This window comes from Chiloscyllium plagiosum, unplaced genomic scaffold (assembly GCF_037043375.1).
Source record: "Chiloscyllium plagiosum isolate Xiang-an unplaced genomic scaffold, Cpla_swu_hap1 HiC_scaffold_19, whole genome shotgun sequence".
Lineage (NCBI taxonomy): Eukaryota > Metazoa > Chordata > Chondrichthyes > Orectolobiformes > Hemiscylliidae > Chiloscyllium > Chiloscyllium plagiosum.
In genome coordinates, this window is record NW_028270157.1 from 37,575,567 (window position 1) to 37,593,156 (window position 17,590).

Genomic DNA, 17,590 nt, shown 5'->3' on the forward strand with positions numbered 1-17,590 from the left:
TGACCCGTTGTGATTTCCAGCATTTTTGTTTTCATTCTAAAGTTGTGGTATTGTGACAATGCAATATATAGTCTTTTGTGAAAGCTTTTATATAAAGTCATAGCAACATGAAGCATAGTGTGAACACTGAATAAATTGATTTTATTGTACTTTAATTGAGTGTACTTTTGTGCTGAAGAAGTTCACTTTTGCTTCCAAGAATAGTTGAAAAGATCTACTGAACTTCCATGTTACAATGGAATGTGGTTCAGTTCAGTATAATTTTGGATTAATCACACTTGTTTTTTTTCTCAAGACTGAATCCTCCAATATTATAGGAAAGTGTTATTTTCGTGGAGTTTCACGGTGAGATTCTCTCGGCAAGGCCTAGCGAGATTTCTCACACTATAGCGCCAGACTGACCTCATTAACTACCTACTCCTCCACTGTTAGACCATTTTTATTTGATGCTAGCCTGGTTCTCCCCACTCACTCAAGCTGGAAATACTCACCACTGCTGGGATATCCTCACCTCGTTTTAAAAAGCCATTGTGCTCCTGGTTAAGTGTTTGCAGTCAGGAGCTTGAGATTAAAGGGAGTCAAGATTGGGAGAAGGTGCAAAATATTAATACTTTAAAATAAAACCAGGTTGTGTGTTAACAATGGGTGAGCTGTCAATGGCCAAAGTTCCAGAAAAATGATGAAAATTTTCGGTTGTAAACTTTTATTGTTGAAACAGTCCATTTACTTCCAAGATCAAAGAGAGTTAGGTTCTCATGGATAAGTAATCAGCATCGTTACCGGAATACAAGGCCCATGTGATATACATTGCCACAGAAATGTACTTTTAATGTGAAAGGGCTCCTTAGTTATGTCTGAAACTCTCAGTTGTAGTTAGTCTGCCAGATTCTGTGAGAAAGAACAGCTAGAAGGTGAAAGACTCTGTGGTTCTCTGTGATGGAACAGATGTAGGACCATATGCTCAGACTGAAAAAACCAAATTCCTGAGGAATTAAAACAAAGCTGGATGATTTTCTTATCTTTAGTTAGAGGGCAAAGTTTTCAGAAAAATCTTGCATTTTGAAAGACAGGTCTGGAGTCAGTAGTTTCCGAGCTGGGAAAGAAAAAGAAGTAAGAATAATTTTGGACTGACTCTGGGAGAATTAAATGTTTACTTAAAGAACTGACTAATGTAAACTTGTGTGTTTTTTAAAGTTACACTAAAAATATCAAGGGCATTGTTCTCTTCCATGATTTAACTTACATGTTACCCTTAAAGATAGTCTTTAGTCAGTTGTTCAAGTAAATTTATTAAAACACAAGAAATCTTGTCATCATCCTTTCAGTTGTTTGATTTTTTTTTAAAGTTATCAGTCTCTGTGCAGATCATATTGGTAATCAATAAGGAATTTTGATATGACAATGTGACAATTTGCTAGGATCAATGATGCAAAAAAAAAATCAGTCTCAGGAACAAGAGGTTACATATTTTTGTATAAATATTTGAAAGTACGAGAGAATGTTTTAGACTTAGTTTGTGGATTGTATAGTAAATATAGTAAGCATTTTTTCTGAAAGGAAGGAAATGGCCTGTTTTGATGCATGATGTAATGTTCACTCTGGGCTTACATTCTTATAATTTGCTATGGCAAAATAGAATTTAAAGAAGCTTTGGGATGATTAACAGCATGTAATATTACATTACATAAGGACCAGACACTGACCATCTCTGGTAAGAGAGAATTTAAACATCTTCCCTTGACATTTACTGCCATGATCATTGCTAAATCATTTACCATCAATGTTCTGTGAGTTACCATTGTCCAAAACTGAACTGGACCAGTCATTCTAAATACTGGTGGATGCAAGATTAGGTCCACCATCTACAAAACACAAGCAAAGAGTGTAATGAAATTCTGTACACATGTGGAAATCAGCAGAGTAACAGCATTCAAGAAAATCAACATCATTCAAGGCAAGGCAACCTGCTTGATTTTCACACCATCCATCACCTGAGACATTCGCTCTTGTAACACTAATGCACATTGGTAGCAGTGTGTACTGTCTTCAACAACTTGTCGAAGAGATGCTGTCCTGTTCGGTGCTCTACTCATGTTCCAAATATGAGTGGAAGCTTCTGTGATGAGATGCTTCTTCAAACAGATGCCATTTCTCTGATTATTCATTTGCTGTCCTCATTTCCTGTTGATAGCTTTTAAGCAACAAATGCAGGAGAGGAATGGCCTCAGATTAGAAGAGCCACAAGCTGTCACCCTGAAACTGCATTCTGGTAATAGCAACAATGCCGGTAGTCAGTCTGCTTAGAATGTGGGCAAGGCACTGTATGGATGTAATGCCTGCAGGGTAGGTGATGTTGAAAGAGGCTTTGAATTGCTGGAGAGACATTCAAAACCAGAGGAGGAGAACAAAGAACAGTATCGCACAGGAACAGATCCTTTGACCACCAACACTGTGCTGACACTTGAAGCCTTTCCAAACTAAAAGCCCTTCACCTCTACACTGTCTGTATCCCTCTATTCCCTGCCTATTCATGTATCTGTCAAGATGTCTCTTAAACAACGCTATTATATTCATTTCCACCACCTCCTCTGGCAATGCATTTACCATTCTCAATGTAAATAACTTGCCTCTCACATCTCCTTTAAACTTATTCCCTTTTACTTTTAAACTTACGTCCACTAGTAATTGGCTTTTCTACTCTGGGAAAAAAGACTCTGACTATCCATTCTATCCATGCCTCTCATAATTTTGTAAACTTCTATTAGGTCACCCAGCAGCCTCTGACATTCAAGTGAAAATAAACCAAGTTTGTCCAATCTCACCTCATAGCTAATACTCTGCAAATCAGGCAATATTCTGGTAAACCATTTCTCTACTCTCTCCAAAGCCTCCACATCCGTCTGATAATGTGGTGATCAGAATTGTACACAATATTCTAAATATGATCTAACTGAAGTTCTATACAACTGCAATATAAGTTGTTAATTTTTTTATACGGTATGCGCCAACCTATGACCGCAAGCATGACTAATGTCTTTTTGACCACCTTATCCACTTGTTGCCACTTTCAGGGAACTGTGGACTTGTACCCCTAGGTTCCTTTGTGTGTTGATGCTACAAAGGGTTTTGTTGTGTGCTTCCCTTCTGTATTAGATCTTCCAAAATGCATCACCTCACATTTGTCCAAATTAAACTACATCTGCCATTTCTCCACCCAAGTCTCCAACCTATCTATATCCTGCTGTATTCTCTGACAATCTTCCTCACTATCTGCAGTGCTCTCCTTTCTGCACAGATGCCATGCACTGCAGGAGTCCATAAGGATGCAATTTGGGTCTGTCAAATATTTTCTTGTGAAAATCCTATGTTCTTCTCCAAACATATTTGATATTGAGCACTTTTTCACTTCTATGATTAATTAGCCTTACAGTAGGTCGAGTGACCGTTGGGGATTCCAGGAAAAGGCTCAATATCATCTCTTACCAAACTCAAAGACTCTGTCAAAAGGGAAACTGGCCACTTTGAGGTCAATGAGAAAGGCTAATAGTGGGGTAATCATGCTGTTGGCAGTGGAAATGTTTGTAGGGCAGAGCTCCAGACATCATTTTTCTTGTAGCTTAAAGGGGCAGGGAGAGTCGGAGTGGAAGAATGGTAAGAGAGTGTTAAAGGGGTAAGAAAGAGAGAGAAAGAGTGAGAGGAAACGTGGGCAATGGAGATGGAAAGGAGTGAGAGCAAAAGGTAAACTGGAGAGAGAAAGGAAGTATTGGAAGCAGGAGAAGGAAATGTGCATGAAGGATGAGAGTGAGTAAGAGTAGGGTAGGCAATGAATATGTGAGGTTTGAAGAGATGGAGTGACAGCGAGGATGTAAACCCTGAGACTGAGTGAGCCGGATATAGACCATCCTTTTCCTTTTCTTTCTTCTTACGTGTCCACAAAGTAGGTTCAGAAAGGCAAAAAGCCCAGATTGAAAGGCAACCCACTTCTGACCCACACATTCATCTAATTTTCTCGAGGCCAGTTTGATATGTGTGACACCAAAGTAGGGTTGATTGAACTCAACTCCATTTATTTAAATTATTGATTTATTAGTTTGAATTTTTTTTCTAAATATCATATTTACTTTTGTGGCAAATCTTTCCCTCTGGCACCCTCAAAGTGAGAGAGAAACTGTCCAAAAAGATTGGACAGTGCTGATTGATAAAATGTAATGCAGCAACTGATCAAGGTTCCTTTAAAAGTGCCTTCCAAACCTGCAATCACTGTCAAGAGCAGCGGCTGCATGGGAATGATAGCACTTGCAGGTTTCGTGCCAAGACACACATCATTCTGACTTGGAAATATTTTCCTGTTCCTTCTACTCTTGTTGGGCCAGGAATTTGCAACTCCCTTCCCGCAACAACACTGAACATACCTACAGCACATGTACTGTAGCAGTTCAAGAAGGCCACTTGCTTTAGTGCAATTAGGAATGGAAAACAATCCTGGGCGTGGTAATGAAATAAACAACCCATAAGCAGAAAATAAAATGAAAACATAAATATTTTATTGCAAACTGAAGTTAACTAATTTTATATGAATCTGTTAAGTTTACCTATCAGTGGCTTTCTTCATTGCCATTAAAATAGAAATGCACCATTTGCACTGCTAGCAGGGTTACTAATGCTCACTGCTAAGCCTCTCACATGAGAATCTTCCTAAGCTTTTTAACTGAATGAATGAACAGTTTTCCATGAATCAAGTTCCTGGAACTAAGTACCAGTAAATCCTCTTCACACATTTATATAGGCAGTGGCTTGTTTCATTTGAAACTTACTATTACCATTAATATAAAAATGCACCACTTGCATCCCTGGAAGGATTAGTCATGCACCTTGCTAAGTCTTTCCTATGAGAATCTTGGTAAGATTTTTCATAAAAAGTAGGAACAAACAGCTTTCCTTGAATGAAGTTCATGGATCAAGTGCTTGTAAATCCTGTACACATGGCAGTGTGGTTACCCAATATATTTTGGCAATGTGCCCACACTTTAACGGGATAAGTTGAATGTTAGTACACAGAGATAATAGTAGATCAGAAATGTTCCTGTCCTGGGAGTATATGTTACAACTTATTTCAAAGGTGAATGTAACACCTTTCCATAAAATATTTTTTGCTCCCTAAAAATTAACAAACCAATTGTTTTTTTTTAGCTGGCTTAATTCCTTAACAGCATGTTGGTATGTAGTATAGAACATGTCAAAAATACTTTTAATGTACATTTTATGAACCCATTTTTGCTGCTGACTGTACATTGGGAATATTGTTAATGTAAAAGCTCTGTTATTAATTTTGCAGCAACATCATTTGACATGGTAGGATGTGTGTTTAGACATTCAGTCTTTTATATATTGATCATGGCCATGTATTTTGTGAAATATAGGAAGTGCAGACTACTTCTTCCCCACAGGAAATTAGTAGAATTTCAAAGATGGTTTACCTGTGCCATTTTCACATGTTTGCTTGCTGTTTACTTCAGAATGTTATTAATGTGGGCACACTTTCTACCCATGACTCTGTTGAGGACAATGGTGCTGGTAGAGCCAAAGTTCATAAGTTCATAAGATAGAGGATTAAAATTAGGCTATTTGGCCCATCGAGTCTGCTCAGCCATTCAATCATGACTACTCTATTTCTCACCTTTATTTTCCTGCCTTCTCCCCATAATGTTTCAACTCATTATGAATTAAAAACCTCTCTAACCCCATTTTAAATTTATTTACTGTCCCAGCATCCACCACACTTTGGGGTAGTGAATTCCACAGATTCACAACCATTTGAGATAAATAGTTTCTCCTCAACTCTGTTTTAAGTTTGTTACCCCTTATTCTAAGACAATTACCTCTCATCCTAGAATGCTCCACAAGAGGGAAGCATCTGCTCCATGTCTATTTTATCCAGACCTTTTATCATCTCGAAACCTTAATTCAATCTCCCTCATTTTTCTAAATTCCAGAGAGTATGGGCCTAAACTGTTCAATCTCTTTTCATTTAACAAAGCCCTCATCTCTGAGATCAATCGAGTGAACCTCCTCAGAACTGCCTCCAATGCCACTGCATCTTTCCTCAAAACTGTGCATGATACTCCAGGTGCAGTCTTTTCAATTTCAAGTGGACCTATAGTGTATTTATGTTTGGTAACATCCAATATTTTTGGACATCCGGCTAATGGTCACAGTTCACTAATCCTGCTTCCATCCCCAATGACTGCCTGGCCTCTCAGTGCCAGATGTTAACACCTGGTGCCATCCATTTGCTTGAATGCTCAATATGTTACAAACATCGAAACTGAGGTGTGCAATAATCCATTGGCAAGAGATTTCTATTTCAGCCTCTGAATGCTGTATTTTAAAAATAAATTGTTTATATTTCTAAAAAAGCTGAAAAGGCTTGAGTACCTTTGAAACTAATTAGTTGAGTAATGCATCTAATTCAAAATTCAAACAGCAATGGGCACTGATCATCCTATCAGTCTCTTTGTAAACAACTGACCTTTGTCAGAATCTTTATTATTAGGTATTACATCCACTATTCCCAGCTCTTGAATATTTTCAACAGCTGTCAGAGTTCACAGATAACTTATATTCTAGTTTGGATTTCTTGATCAGAATTTTGGGACTTTGTTTCCCCATGACTTTTCCAGATCAAGTTCAAGTTATATGAAGCTACAGACAGCTGAGTTTTATCAATTAGATGTTACATTTCTAACAAAAAATTGATAGTTCAGTCTCACAATCTAAACTAGAAAAAGTTAACAAATATTTGGATACATAAAACTTCACCTAATTGAGATTAATTCTGAATTGCAGTATATTCAGAAAGTCGACTTTTGATGAGGTTAAGTTAGGTGCCATCTGGTAGCTTGTTCATTTCTGTTCCATTTAACTGTAATGAGCTTGTATCTAATTATTGATATAATATATGAATTTGAACTTCAACTTCGTGTACCTAGGTTGAGTGTATGGTTTTGATATCATGAATCTGAAGTTTATCACTTTCACATTATCAGATGTTAAGTGTCCTGACTTTGAAATACCTCAAAATATGAAAAAATAAACCCAAATGGTATCAATTACTACCTTTGTAAAATTATGTCTGTTATAAAATAAAGATGCCATTTAATTTTATGAAGTATTAATTTTTAGTCTCATCACATTTTCTTTCAGTGTTCTTATGCTTTTTTGTCTAAACATTTGAGGAAACCACCAGCCATTTACCTCATGATGGCTTCATTGAGATTTGGATTACACATCATAGATAGTTTTATACGTGCTTTATACTTGTATGGCATTATATACTCTGTCTTCAGGCTGTCCTCTATATTCCTTCTAAAATTCAGTTTTTGGGGGCTTGCTGATTTTATGTTGCAATATATTTTAGCATTTCGCTTTTGATTAACAAAATATTGACTATGTGTGAAACTCATCTCTTCTTTTGAGTCTCCAGTTCAAATCTGTACTCACCTGTAGAGTATTAGTTTGCCCATTAAAGCATACACTGTTGGAACATATTTCAATTACCCTAGTCCAGGGAGCTTAAATTCGTATAACCAATGTGATGGGTTTTACTCGTGCTTGGGTGTATCTCTGAAATTTAACACAGATTAAGTGTTTAGTATTCCAACTTTGTGCCAATGTGCTTCATTGGTAAGTGCTTCGGTTGTGAAAGAACAGATTAATAGCAAGAAGAAAGAATATGAGAATGTCAGAGCATCAAGTTTGTGTTGTTCAGAGTGCAAAAACCAAAAGATAACTAGGATGGTAAAAAAATTTAGTTTGAAGAAATATATGTTAAATATATATTTATAAGTTTTTGCGGTCCACTTTACAAGTGAAACTTAAGTTAATTACAATTATAAATTAAGTTTGAGAGAGTCAATCTATTTGAGTCTAAAACTAACTCAAATAGATAGTTGTAAACAGTTTCTATAAAGGAAGAAAAACATACAACTCTGGTCAAAGTATGGTTATGGGTTTACAGTTTTATCATTGTGTCGCGACTCAGGTTAATGTAGAGTTTGACTAACACATGTGAAAATGCCTTGAGGGAATCGTATTTTACTCAAGGACACAACTATATTTTAAATTTTTAGTTTTGTAACTTAGTATGAACAGGTCTTGCAGGTCTATACATATACACACATACTCGAGGAACCTCGATTATCCGAATACCAATTATCTGAAAATTGGATTATCTGAAGGAGATCTCGATGTCCTATTGGAAACATTACATCAAAGACATAATGTTTTTTCTCTGTATTGTCACGAGTTTGGCATTAAGTGCCAGATTGCCGTTTTCACGGTAGTTACTGCTCAGCTTAGGGTTAACTTGGAGTACTGTGAGCAGATCTGGGCACTCTACTTTAGAATGGATATATTGTCCTTGAAGGGATAAAAATGTAGAGTTACAAGAATGATACCTGGACTCCAGTGGTTAAGTTATGAGAAATTATACAAATTAAACCTATTTTCTCTAGAATTCAGAATTTTAACAGGTGATCTGATGGAAGTCTTCAAAATATTAACAGGAAAAGACAAGGTACATAATATTTCCATGTTGCAGATTATAGAACTAGGGATCATAGCCTAAAAATTAGGATCACAGGAGAGATATTAGGAAGCACTTATACACACACAGGTTGGTACATATTTGGAACTCTCTTCCACAAATGGCAGTTGATGCTAAATTAGTTGTTAATTTTAAATCTGAGCCAGAGAAACTTTTCTTGAGCAAAGGTATTAAGGGATATGGGCCAAAAATAGCTATATGGAGTTCGGCCATAGATCAGCCATGATCTCATTGAATGATGGAACAGGCATGAGGGGCTGAATGGCATACTCCTGTTTCTGTGTTTAACCCTTTTGCATGAGTCATGTAACCAAAGAAGGTGTTTTACTGAACTTATAGTTTTCAAATCTTGCACCTGTTTGTCAATTTGTTTCTGGATAACACAGTAAAATACTGTATAATTATATCTTTGAATCACAGAAACCATTTTTCAAACATCATTTAGGATAGCTTATATCATATTTGTGAAGTAATTTGTTTTCGTCTGAATTATTAACTGCTAATCTATCAGTGAGAAGAGATTTTAAAACTGTATTGGACTGATCTCATGTACCTCTGAGTCAGTGTTCATGGAGAGGCAAAGACAGGGTAATTTGCCCTTCCTTTCATTGGGCATAAGAACTTCAGGAAGCTGAATAATGAAAGAAAATGTGATATATGCTGCTTATAAATATAAGTGTATACCATGTTGCAACTACAAATATAGAATTAGTTTACATCCAATGCTTGGATATAACTGTGTTCAATACACTAAATTATTTGGAGTTCAGAAAATGTAAATGTGCATTAAATCAAAAAAAGTTATTTCCTTAATAGTCAATCAACATGAACAAGAATTTTCCATTTTGCAGTATTTTCCATTCACAACTGAAATATAGGTCATGGCTTTTAGCGAATGGTCTCCTGGAAGTTTTCACCATTGCTATCTGTGGGAAAACCCTGCTTTTGCTTTGCCAGCTGCTTCAGTGACTAAGCAAAATTGAGCTCAGTATAAGATAAGTCACCAGTGTAAATAAACTTCATACTATTTTGCAGTGGAACTTATTATCAGTAAGTCTCTTTACTGGGCAACCAAGCTGCCTTTTCAAATTGCAATTTTTCACAAGTTGAGACATTTAAAGAAATCCAGTTTGCATATTTTAGCTGTTAAAGAGGTAAGCAGACTTCACTATATTGAAATATGTTCAGAAGTTGCATTGCTGTATTTAGTTTTCAAAATTATTTGATTGGCAGATAGAAGTATGTTACAAATCTCTGTTGCTTAAGAAATTATTGGTGATAGGGCATAGCATTTGAGTATTATGGAGCAGCACTTAACAATAGTAAGTACAACTGTAACTTCTCAGATTGAAGAATTTGAATTCTTCAAACTCATGGAAGAGTAATTACTGTAGATTGCATTAAATAAAATGCCCTTTGAATCGTTGAATCATTCTGAAGGAGGGAGCCAATTTGTATGTAATGTATAAAATGTGAACCACTCTTGTCAATACAGGAACATCTGTTTCTTTGTTGGTTTCCATTTGCATTGTGGTGTGTGTGGTCTTGTCTTGCCTAACACTCCCTTGCATCTTGTTGGCACAATGGACTGTTTTGCCCACTTGATCCCATGCACCTTGCATATAACAAAATATATTGTCATAAATCCTAAATGTGTAGTTGGTTATAGGTTTAAGCAAGTATTTTGGTGCTGAGAAAACTGCAACTTTAATGAATGAAGTCAACTTAAACAGCTACAGTAAGTAACATGATTTGTGCTTGATTACATTATATATATATATATATATATATATCTGCTGTTATAATTCTTCAATATTTTATCCCTAACTTCATTTTTATTAATTGATTTCTATAATTTTAACTGCAAGATAATTACTAAAACAATAATAAAGTTACTATGTGAAATGCAATGTGGAGATTGTGACTCTAGTGCTATTCACATAATTTTGTTAACTGGTGAATTATTCAACACTTGACAAATGATTGCAAATCAGATTTCTAAGCAAAATATTTCCATATTCCTTCAGCTACCACCTCAAAGTGATATTATATTGTCATTCACTGGTTTTCAGTGGTTACATATATTGTCTCCCATGTTTCAAACAAAGAAATACAAGACTCTTGAAAATCTATATTCAAATTTACACATGATTTCTTTTAAAATTATGCCTTCCTTGTAAAATTATGTTTTGTTTGATTCATATAATTGACTGAAACTCAGAAAGGAGCTTGTCCTGATTAATTATTTACACCACTTATTTGTGTAAGTAAATTTAATTTTGAGAAGGCACATAGATTGTTATGTCAGAACCATATTATTTATCTTACTTGAATCATTTATCTTTTTTTTAGTATTTTATGTATTATTTATATACATAATTATGCCTTGCATAATCTTGGTTTAGATCATACAGAATCCATCAAGCAAAACCTATTATATACATTAGGACCCAATTCAAATTTTCTTAATAAATTTCTGATCTGATGCTAAAAGATATTGGCCTTCAATTAACGACGGTTTGCCTAAACAATTGTAATAACTTAAGAGTTTTTCAAGACATATTCCTCTCCTTTTTCTAAGAAGATGACTCTTACTGGATTATAAGTTCATAAATACCAGCAGTGTCAAGAGTGAGTGAAAAACAGTTGTGTTGATAATCAGTTTATTACTCTGGGCGTTCTTGATATTTGAAAACAGTCATTTTATATAATTGTTGCTCATGCCTATGTTTGCACAGACAAAAATAAAAATAAATAATTTTCTACTTGTGCCCCACTCTTACTATTTTTCTCTGTCTGTGCCTTTGGGTGAATGTTTAGCTCATTTAGCTTTCACATTTATGCTGACAACTGACAATTTTACCTCAGCACCAACTCCCTCGATTCCTCCATTGTTGCTAAGTCATCAAGCTGATAGCACATCATCCAGTGCCAAAAGAGCAGAAATTTCCTCCAATTAAATATTGGGTGGACTAATGTTTCCCATCTGAATTCCAAACACCATTCTCTAGCTACTGACACCATCTCTCCGATGATAATAGTTTGAGATTAAGTCAATGCGTTAAGTCAATTCATAATCTTGGGGTCACCTTTGATCCCAAGATGAACTTTAGACCTCTTATTTGCACCATCACCATGACTCCTTTTTTTAACTTCCATGCAATAGCCTGACTTCACTCTGTCTCAGCTTATTTGCTGCTGAAATCCTCATCCATTCCTTTGTTTCCTCTAGAGTCAACTTTTCCAAAACATTTCCGGCCATCCTCCCAAATTCTATCCGCTGTAAATTTGAAGTCATTCAGAAACTAATGTCTGTGTTGTTATTTGTAGAAAGTCCCATTCCTCTATCACTTCTCTCTTTGCTGACCTACATTTACAAATATAAATTGCACGAGCTTTGCTTATTTCTATCTTATAAAACAATGCAATTTTGTAAAATCTATTTTTTGTCAATATAAATCTTTGGTAATTTGAAGTGATTGTCATTGAATATTTTTACTGCAGTGCCCTGTTTTACTTATAAAAGTGGTTCATCAAACAGATGACATTTTGTAACTTTTGAACTCCACTATTAATGGCTACTAAACTTAAGAGAGAATTAGAGGAGAATGTTAGATATATGAGCATGTTCCTGCTGATCTGTTCAATACCTGCATTGTAATGGGTTGTATTTCAAATCTCTTGCCTTTGACAAATCGCCTAGCACTAGAAGCTTTGTCCAAGGTGCTGAAATCTGTGGTGATGCATGAACAAGCCTACCTGATAAATTCGAGTGTCACATTGTGTGTGATGGTGATTTATCAATTTTCTCAGTTTTTTTTGGTGTGGAAAAGACATTAGCATTGTAAAGATACAAATCAGCAGTATTACCAGACATTTTGGAAGCTACTTCCCCATATTGCTTCAGTTTTAATTTTTCCAATAATGTAATGGCACTCTGAATCTGAAGAAAACCTCCCTGACTATAATAATTAGATAAAATTGCAGTGTTAGATCTTGAAATGATATTTATGAAAATGTATGATTTTGGAAAATTGCTGATTAAGGAAGGCATATTTCTGCTGTTCGATTTCATGAGTAAAGACAAAATTAGTTTGAAATGTGGATGAAGTTCAGTAAATGAAAAAAAAAGCCTCATTTCACCTGAAGATCAAACAAAACCAGGCACAAGTCAGACGCTCGTGCAGAAATATCTGCCAATTAGGTGAAACTGAAATTCCTGTTTATCTCTTTGCATAAAAAAAACTTATTGTGGTTACTGATAACGCACTTTCCATTCAGAAAAATATTTATAACACTTGAATTTAAAAGAAAACCAGACATAATTGCAAGTTTATTCAAAAATGTTAATTTTGTTCCAAAAAATCAATTTCACATACTGATTTTATTCACTGTGTGATCTACTCTAACGGATTGTATCCATTCAATAACACCACATCTGGCATTCTATTTTAAACTGCCCACCTTCTAAACAACTGCCAGCTAAAGTATTGTGTAAAACAGGACAGGAGGTATTGCTTGGAGACCACTATTACAGTCCACTACTTTACACATTACATAGTTAAATACAGGAAAAATACTTTTAACCTTTACTTAGCATCACTGTGCCATTGTACCATATCTTTTGACTGTAGTGAGCAGTTTAACATTAATAGAATAGAAGTTAGGCTGTTACAACTTATATTGGCTGGTGATTGTTTCTTTTGAAAGTTGTAATTCTTACAAGGACACTCTCACCAATCCACATCTTTGTCTTGTCTTTATTAGTTTGATGTATGTCTGTCCATCGTACAGCATGTACAGTATAGAAGAGGGGTCTCCTCCCATTTCCTGCAAGTATTGTGAGCAGGGCCTGTGCTTTTTTTTTCTTCTTCTTTTGTATCCAACGTTTAAAAGCAGTCCAGTTGTAACTGGCATTTTAAAATATCACCAATTTATGAACAGGTTGCTGATACATCTATTACCGTGGCTTTAACTTCCAGTGGTCCTTTCTTCTCTTTTGCTGTGTCCCAAATATTGATAATTGGAGGGTAGAAGTTGTTTGATGGAAATATTGCTTGACTTGGCATGTACTTTCCTGAACAGCTGTGGCCAGAATTATACTTCATCCTCCAAGTCACATAAGAGCAGAGACATGTCATGCTAATGACACCAAACATTGCACCAAGGACAGCCACAAGTGCTGAGGTTGTAGTTTGTCCATTTGATTTTACAGCGAAGTCCAATCCATTTGTTGTGACATTGGTACATTTCTTTTCAGTTTGTTGATGAAGGTTAGTTACGTGAACACATACCTCATACTCAGTTGACGGGTTCAAATGCGTTAGATTATATGTACGTATATCGATTGGAACTCTGGCTGTATACGTAAGTTGGGGGCTGTCAGAATTCGTTTTGGCAGACCATTGGATATTTGATGACATACAGTTGGAAACAGCCTTCCAAGACACTAAGATAGAATATGATGCCACATTTTGTATTTTGATATTCAGAGATTCATTCATGGATTGTGCAAGTGAACCATTCACTGTGATAAGAACTGTCTTCAAATCTGCTCCAACCAGATTGTGCGCCACACAAGTATACAAGCCTGTTTCATTGTTGCTTATATGAAATAAATCCAGTGTTCCTTCAAGTTGCATGTTGTATTTATTGGTTGCAGTGTTAGGCAGAAGTTTATCACCCGATGGTGTGATCCAGTAGATTTCAGGCTCTGGTAGTCCTGTAGCTCGACAGTGTAGAGATACTGAGCTCCCACTGCTTACATTTAGAGCAGAAGGGAAACTTCCTGATGCTATTAACGGAAGGCACATATCTGTCATTTCTCGGAAGGGAATCTCTCGGACATGCTGACCTTTAAATTCAGGTGGGTCAAAACAAAACAAAGACTGTGGTTCCATAAATCGAATGTGTGTTTTGTTCATGTTAATCCAACGAATGACACAATCGCATCTGATTGGATTGCTATGAATGCTGACTTCCTGCAGCTTGGGTAAAGATTCCACTGTGCCTCTGTAGAGAGCACTCAGTGCGTTGCTGTTAAGCATTAATGTTTCAAGTTGGGGAGCTCTGTAGAATGCGTTTGGATGGATATACGATAGTTTTGGGTTGTTTGTTGCTTCAATTTTTGTTAGTTCAGGCAAATTGTCGAGAGCAAGACAGTCAATAGAAACCAATTCTGCCATATTATTAATGCCTAACTCTTTCAAGTGCAACATATTTCTGAAATCTCCTTGCCGTATTCTCTGAATAGGATTTTTATTCAAATCCAAGAATTTGAGATTTGGAACTTTTTGAAGAGCTGCATGGGGCACGGTGATAAGTCTGTTGTCATAAAAAGAGATGCTTTCTAAATTGTTTAGGCCAACTAATGTATTGTCCCCCAGTTCTGAAAGCTTAATTCCTGCCAAAACCAAACTCCTCAGATTGATGAGGGGTTTGAAGCTCATCTCTTGAATTTTAGTGATCGGATTTTCCCCTATTGTTAGAATCTCTAAGCTTGGGATAGCTTCAAACCAGTTGCTTTTAACCGTTGTTAATAGGTTGGAATTAAGGTGCAATCTGAGAAGAGTATTAAGACCTATAAAGGCTCCCATTGCAATTCTGGAAATCTGGTTATGATTAACATAAAGTTCCTGTAGGTTGCTGAGTCCAAGCAAACAGTTGTCAGGCAACTCTGTGAGCTTATTTTCCTCCAGGTGCAGTGACATTAGCTGAAGCATTTTTCCCAGGTTGATATCACGGATTGATAAAAAATTGTTTTGAGATAAATCTATTTCTGTAAGGTTAACCAAATAGTCTATTTTGTTCTCGATTTTTGAAATGTTGTTACTTTGCAGTAGCAAAACTTGGGTCTCAGCTGGTATTTTTGGAGGAAGTGAAGCCAAGTTTAAATCATTGCATTCTATTGTAGGAGCTTCCATATAAATAGATCTTGGCGTGAACCATGGTCTGATTTCACAAATGCAGGATTTCGGACAGTCCATATTTCTTCCTACCGTTTGTACTAGTGCAGTGATTGCAAGCCCAATAAAAACACAGGCATTGAGCGATGTGTCCTTCATCATGGAATGGTTTCCTGTGCCCAATAATAGTTGTTTAAGGATTCTGCAATTACTTCTGTTCAGTTTAATCACCAGATCATTTGTTATCAAGCACTGAACATTTTCTGTCTCATATATTCCATGTGAGTGGCAGATTTTTGTCCTTGAAAGAAAGTAGTAAACTTTCAATTACCCCGTCCAAAGATGCCATGCATTTAAGGCTGTTCAATCCTTGATACTGTGAAAGTGATAAACTGGGATAATTTCTCAGAAAATTCTGTAAATATATTCTGAGCCTCATTTATTCTTCTATGGTCTGCTCATTTTTCCTGAACATCATGAAAATAACATTGGATCACCTACAATAAACAAAAAAAACTTCATTAGGCAATGTAAAGCTATGTATCCATACATTTAGAAATGCTTTAGCTTTGTATCTATACATTTGCATAATTAATTTGTATTGAGTAAACATACATAGATATATTTATGCTATAGGTACAAACTTCTAAAAAAGTAAACAGAAGTAACCACTGTGCCACCGTGCCGCCCAAATACATGTGTCTGCGTGGGTTTCCTCCGGGTGCTCCGGTTTCCTCCCACAATCCAAAAATGTGCAGGTTAGGTGAATTGGCCATGCTAAATTGCCCATAGTGTTAGGTGAAGGGGTAAATGTAAGGGAATGGGTCTGGGTGGGTTGTGCTTCAGCAGGTCAGTGTGGACTTGTTAGGCCGAAGGGCCTGTTTCCTGTAAGTAATCTAATCAATCTAAGTAATCTAATCAATATTACTTTCTTTACAGTATTCATTTATACATCAGAGTATTTGGCAGAGGATTTTGTGTTTCCCCAAACCATTGACTTTTCACAAAACAGAGATTTACTTTTTAAAGTAAATTCCATTGAAATGTCAGGACTTCTGTGGGAACCTAGAGAAGTGATTGCTGGGCCTCTTGCTGAGATATTTGTATTATTGATAGTCACAGGTGAGGTGTCGGAGGACTGGAGGTTGGCTAATGTGGTGCCACTGTTTAAGAAGGGTGGTAAGGAAAGCCAGGGAACTATAGACCAGTGAGCCTGATGTCGGTGGTGGGCAGGTTGTTGGAGGGAATCCTGAGGGACAGGATGTACATGCATTGGGCGGCACGGTAGCACAGTGGTTAGCACTGCTGCCTCACAGCGCCAGAGACCCGGGTTCATTTCCCGCCTCAGGCGACTGACTGTGTGGAGTTTGCACATTCTCCCAGTGTCTGCGTGGGTTTCCTCCGGGTGCTCCGGTTTCCTTCCACAGTCCAAAAATGTGCAGGTTAGGTGAATTGGCTATGCTAAATTGCCCGTAGTGTTAGGTGAAGGGGTAAATGTAGGGGAATGGGTTTGGGTGAGTTGCGCTTCGGCAGGTCGGTGTGGACTTGTTGGGCCGAAGGGCCTGTTTCCACACTGTAAGTAATCTAATCTAAGAAGTATATTTGAATGTGTAGAATACTGTGTTTGATTAACTTGTACTGTTAATAATGTTAATTGAGTCAATAATCTTCACTGATCAAAAACACTCTTTCATATGTTCAATATTGCACTTTCTCCAACATTATAATGTATGAAAGCCTGCATTAGCTTCTACAGAATTTTATTAACTGAAAGGAATATAGTGATCTGTTTTTGTTGTTACACACTAGGAAATCTGACAATATTGCTTTTATCAGAATTTTGAATTACAAAATAAGTGATTGACTAGCCCTAATCTTACTCTAGTCACTCTTTTACTCCAGTTGTGCTTGTACAATTTCTTGTAAAACACATTCAAAATGCACAACTGTCTCAGCATCTGTAAGGAGAAAAGATGGATTAATGGTTCAAGTGTAAACTCTTCATTACAAGTGTAAACTAAAAAATAGGCAAGCATTTTACTGGGGTTTGGAGGAAAGTGAGCACAGAAGTGTTTTGATG

The 17,590-nt window shown here is 36.4% G+C and overlaps 2 protein-coding genes across 7 annotated transcripts in view; one reads left to right on the plus strand and one right to left on the minus strand.

The window, feature by feature from the left end:
* immp2l (inner mitochondrial membrane peptidase subunit 2) overlaps positions 1-17,590 on the plus strand; it is a 532,661-nt gene that overhangs the window by 216,328 nt on the left and 298,743 nt on the right. The window lies entirely within an intron of this gene.
* Positions 12,920-17,590, minus strand: part of LOC122559662 (leucine-rich repeat neuronal protein 3) — a 48,940-nt gene continuing 44,269 nt past the window's right edge. For all 5 annotated transcript variants that reach the window (XM_043709510.2, XM_087997228.1, XM_043709511.2 and 2 more), the window contains one exon: positions 12,920-16,007. In XM_043709510.2, the coding sequence (XP_043565445.1) occupies positions 13,540-15,672 (2,133 nt within the window). In that variant the 5' untranslated portion in view covers positions 15,673-16,007 and the 3' untranslated portion in view covers positions 12,920-13,539. The remainder of the gene's footprint in view (positions 16,008-17,590) is intronic.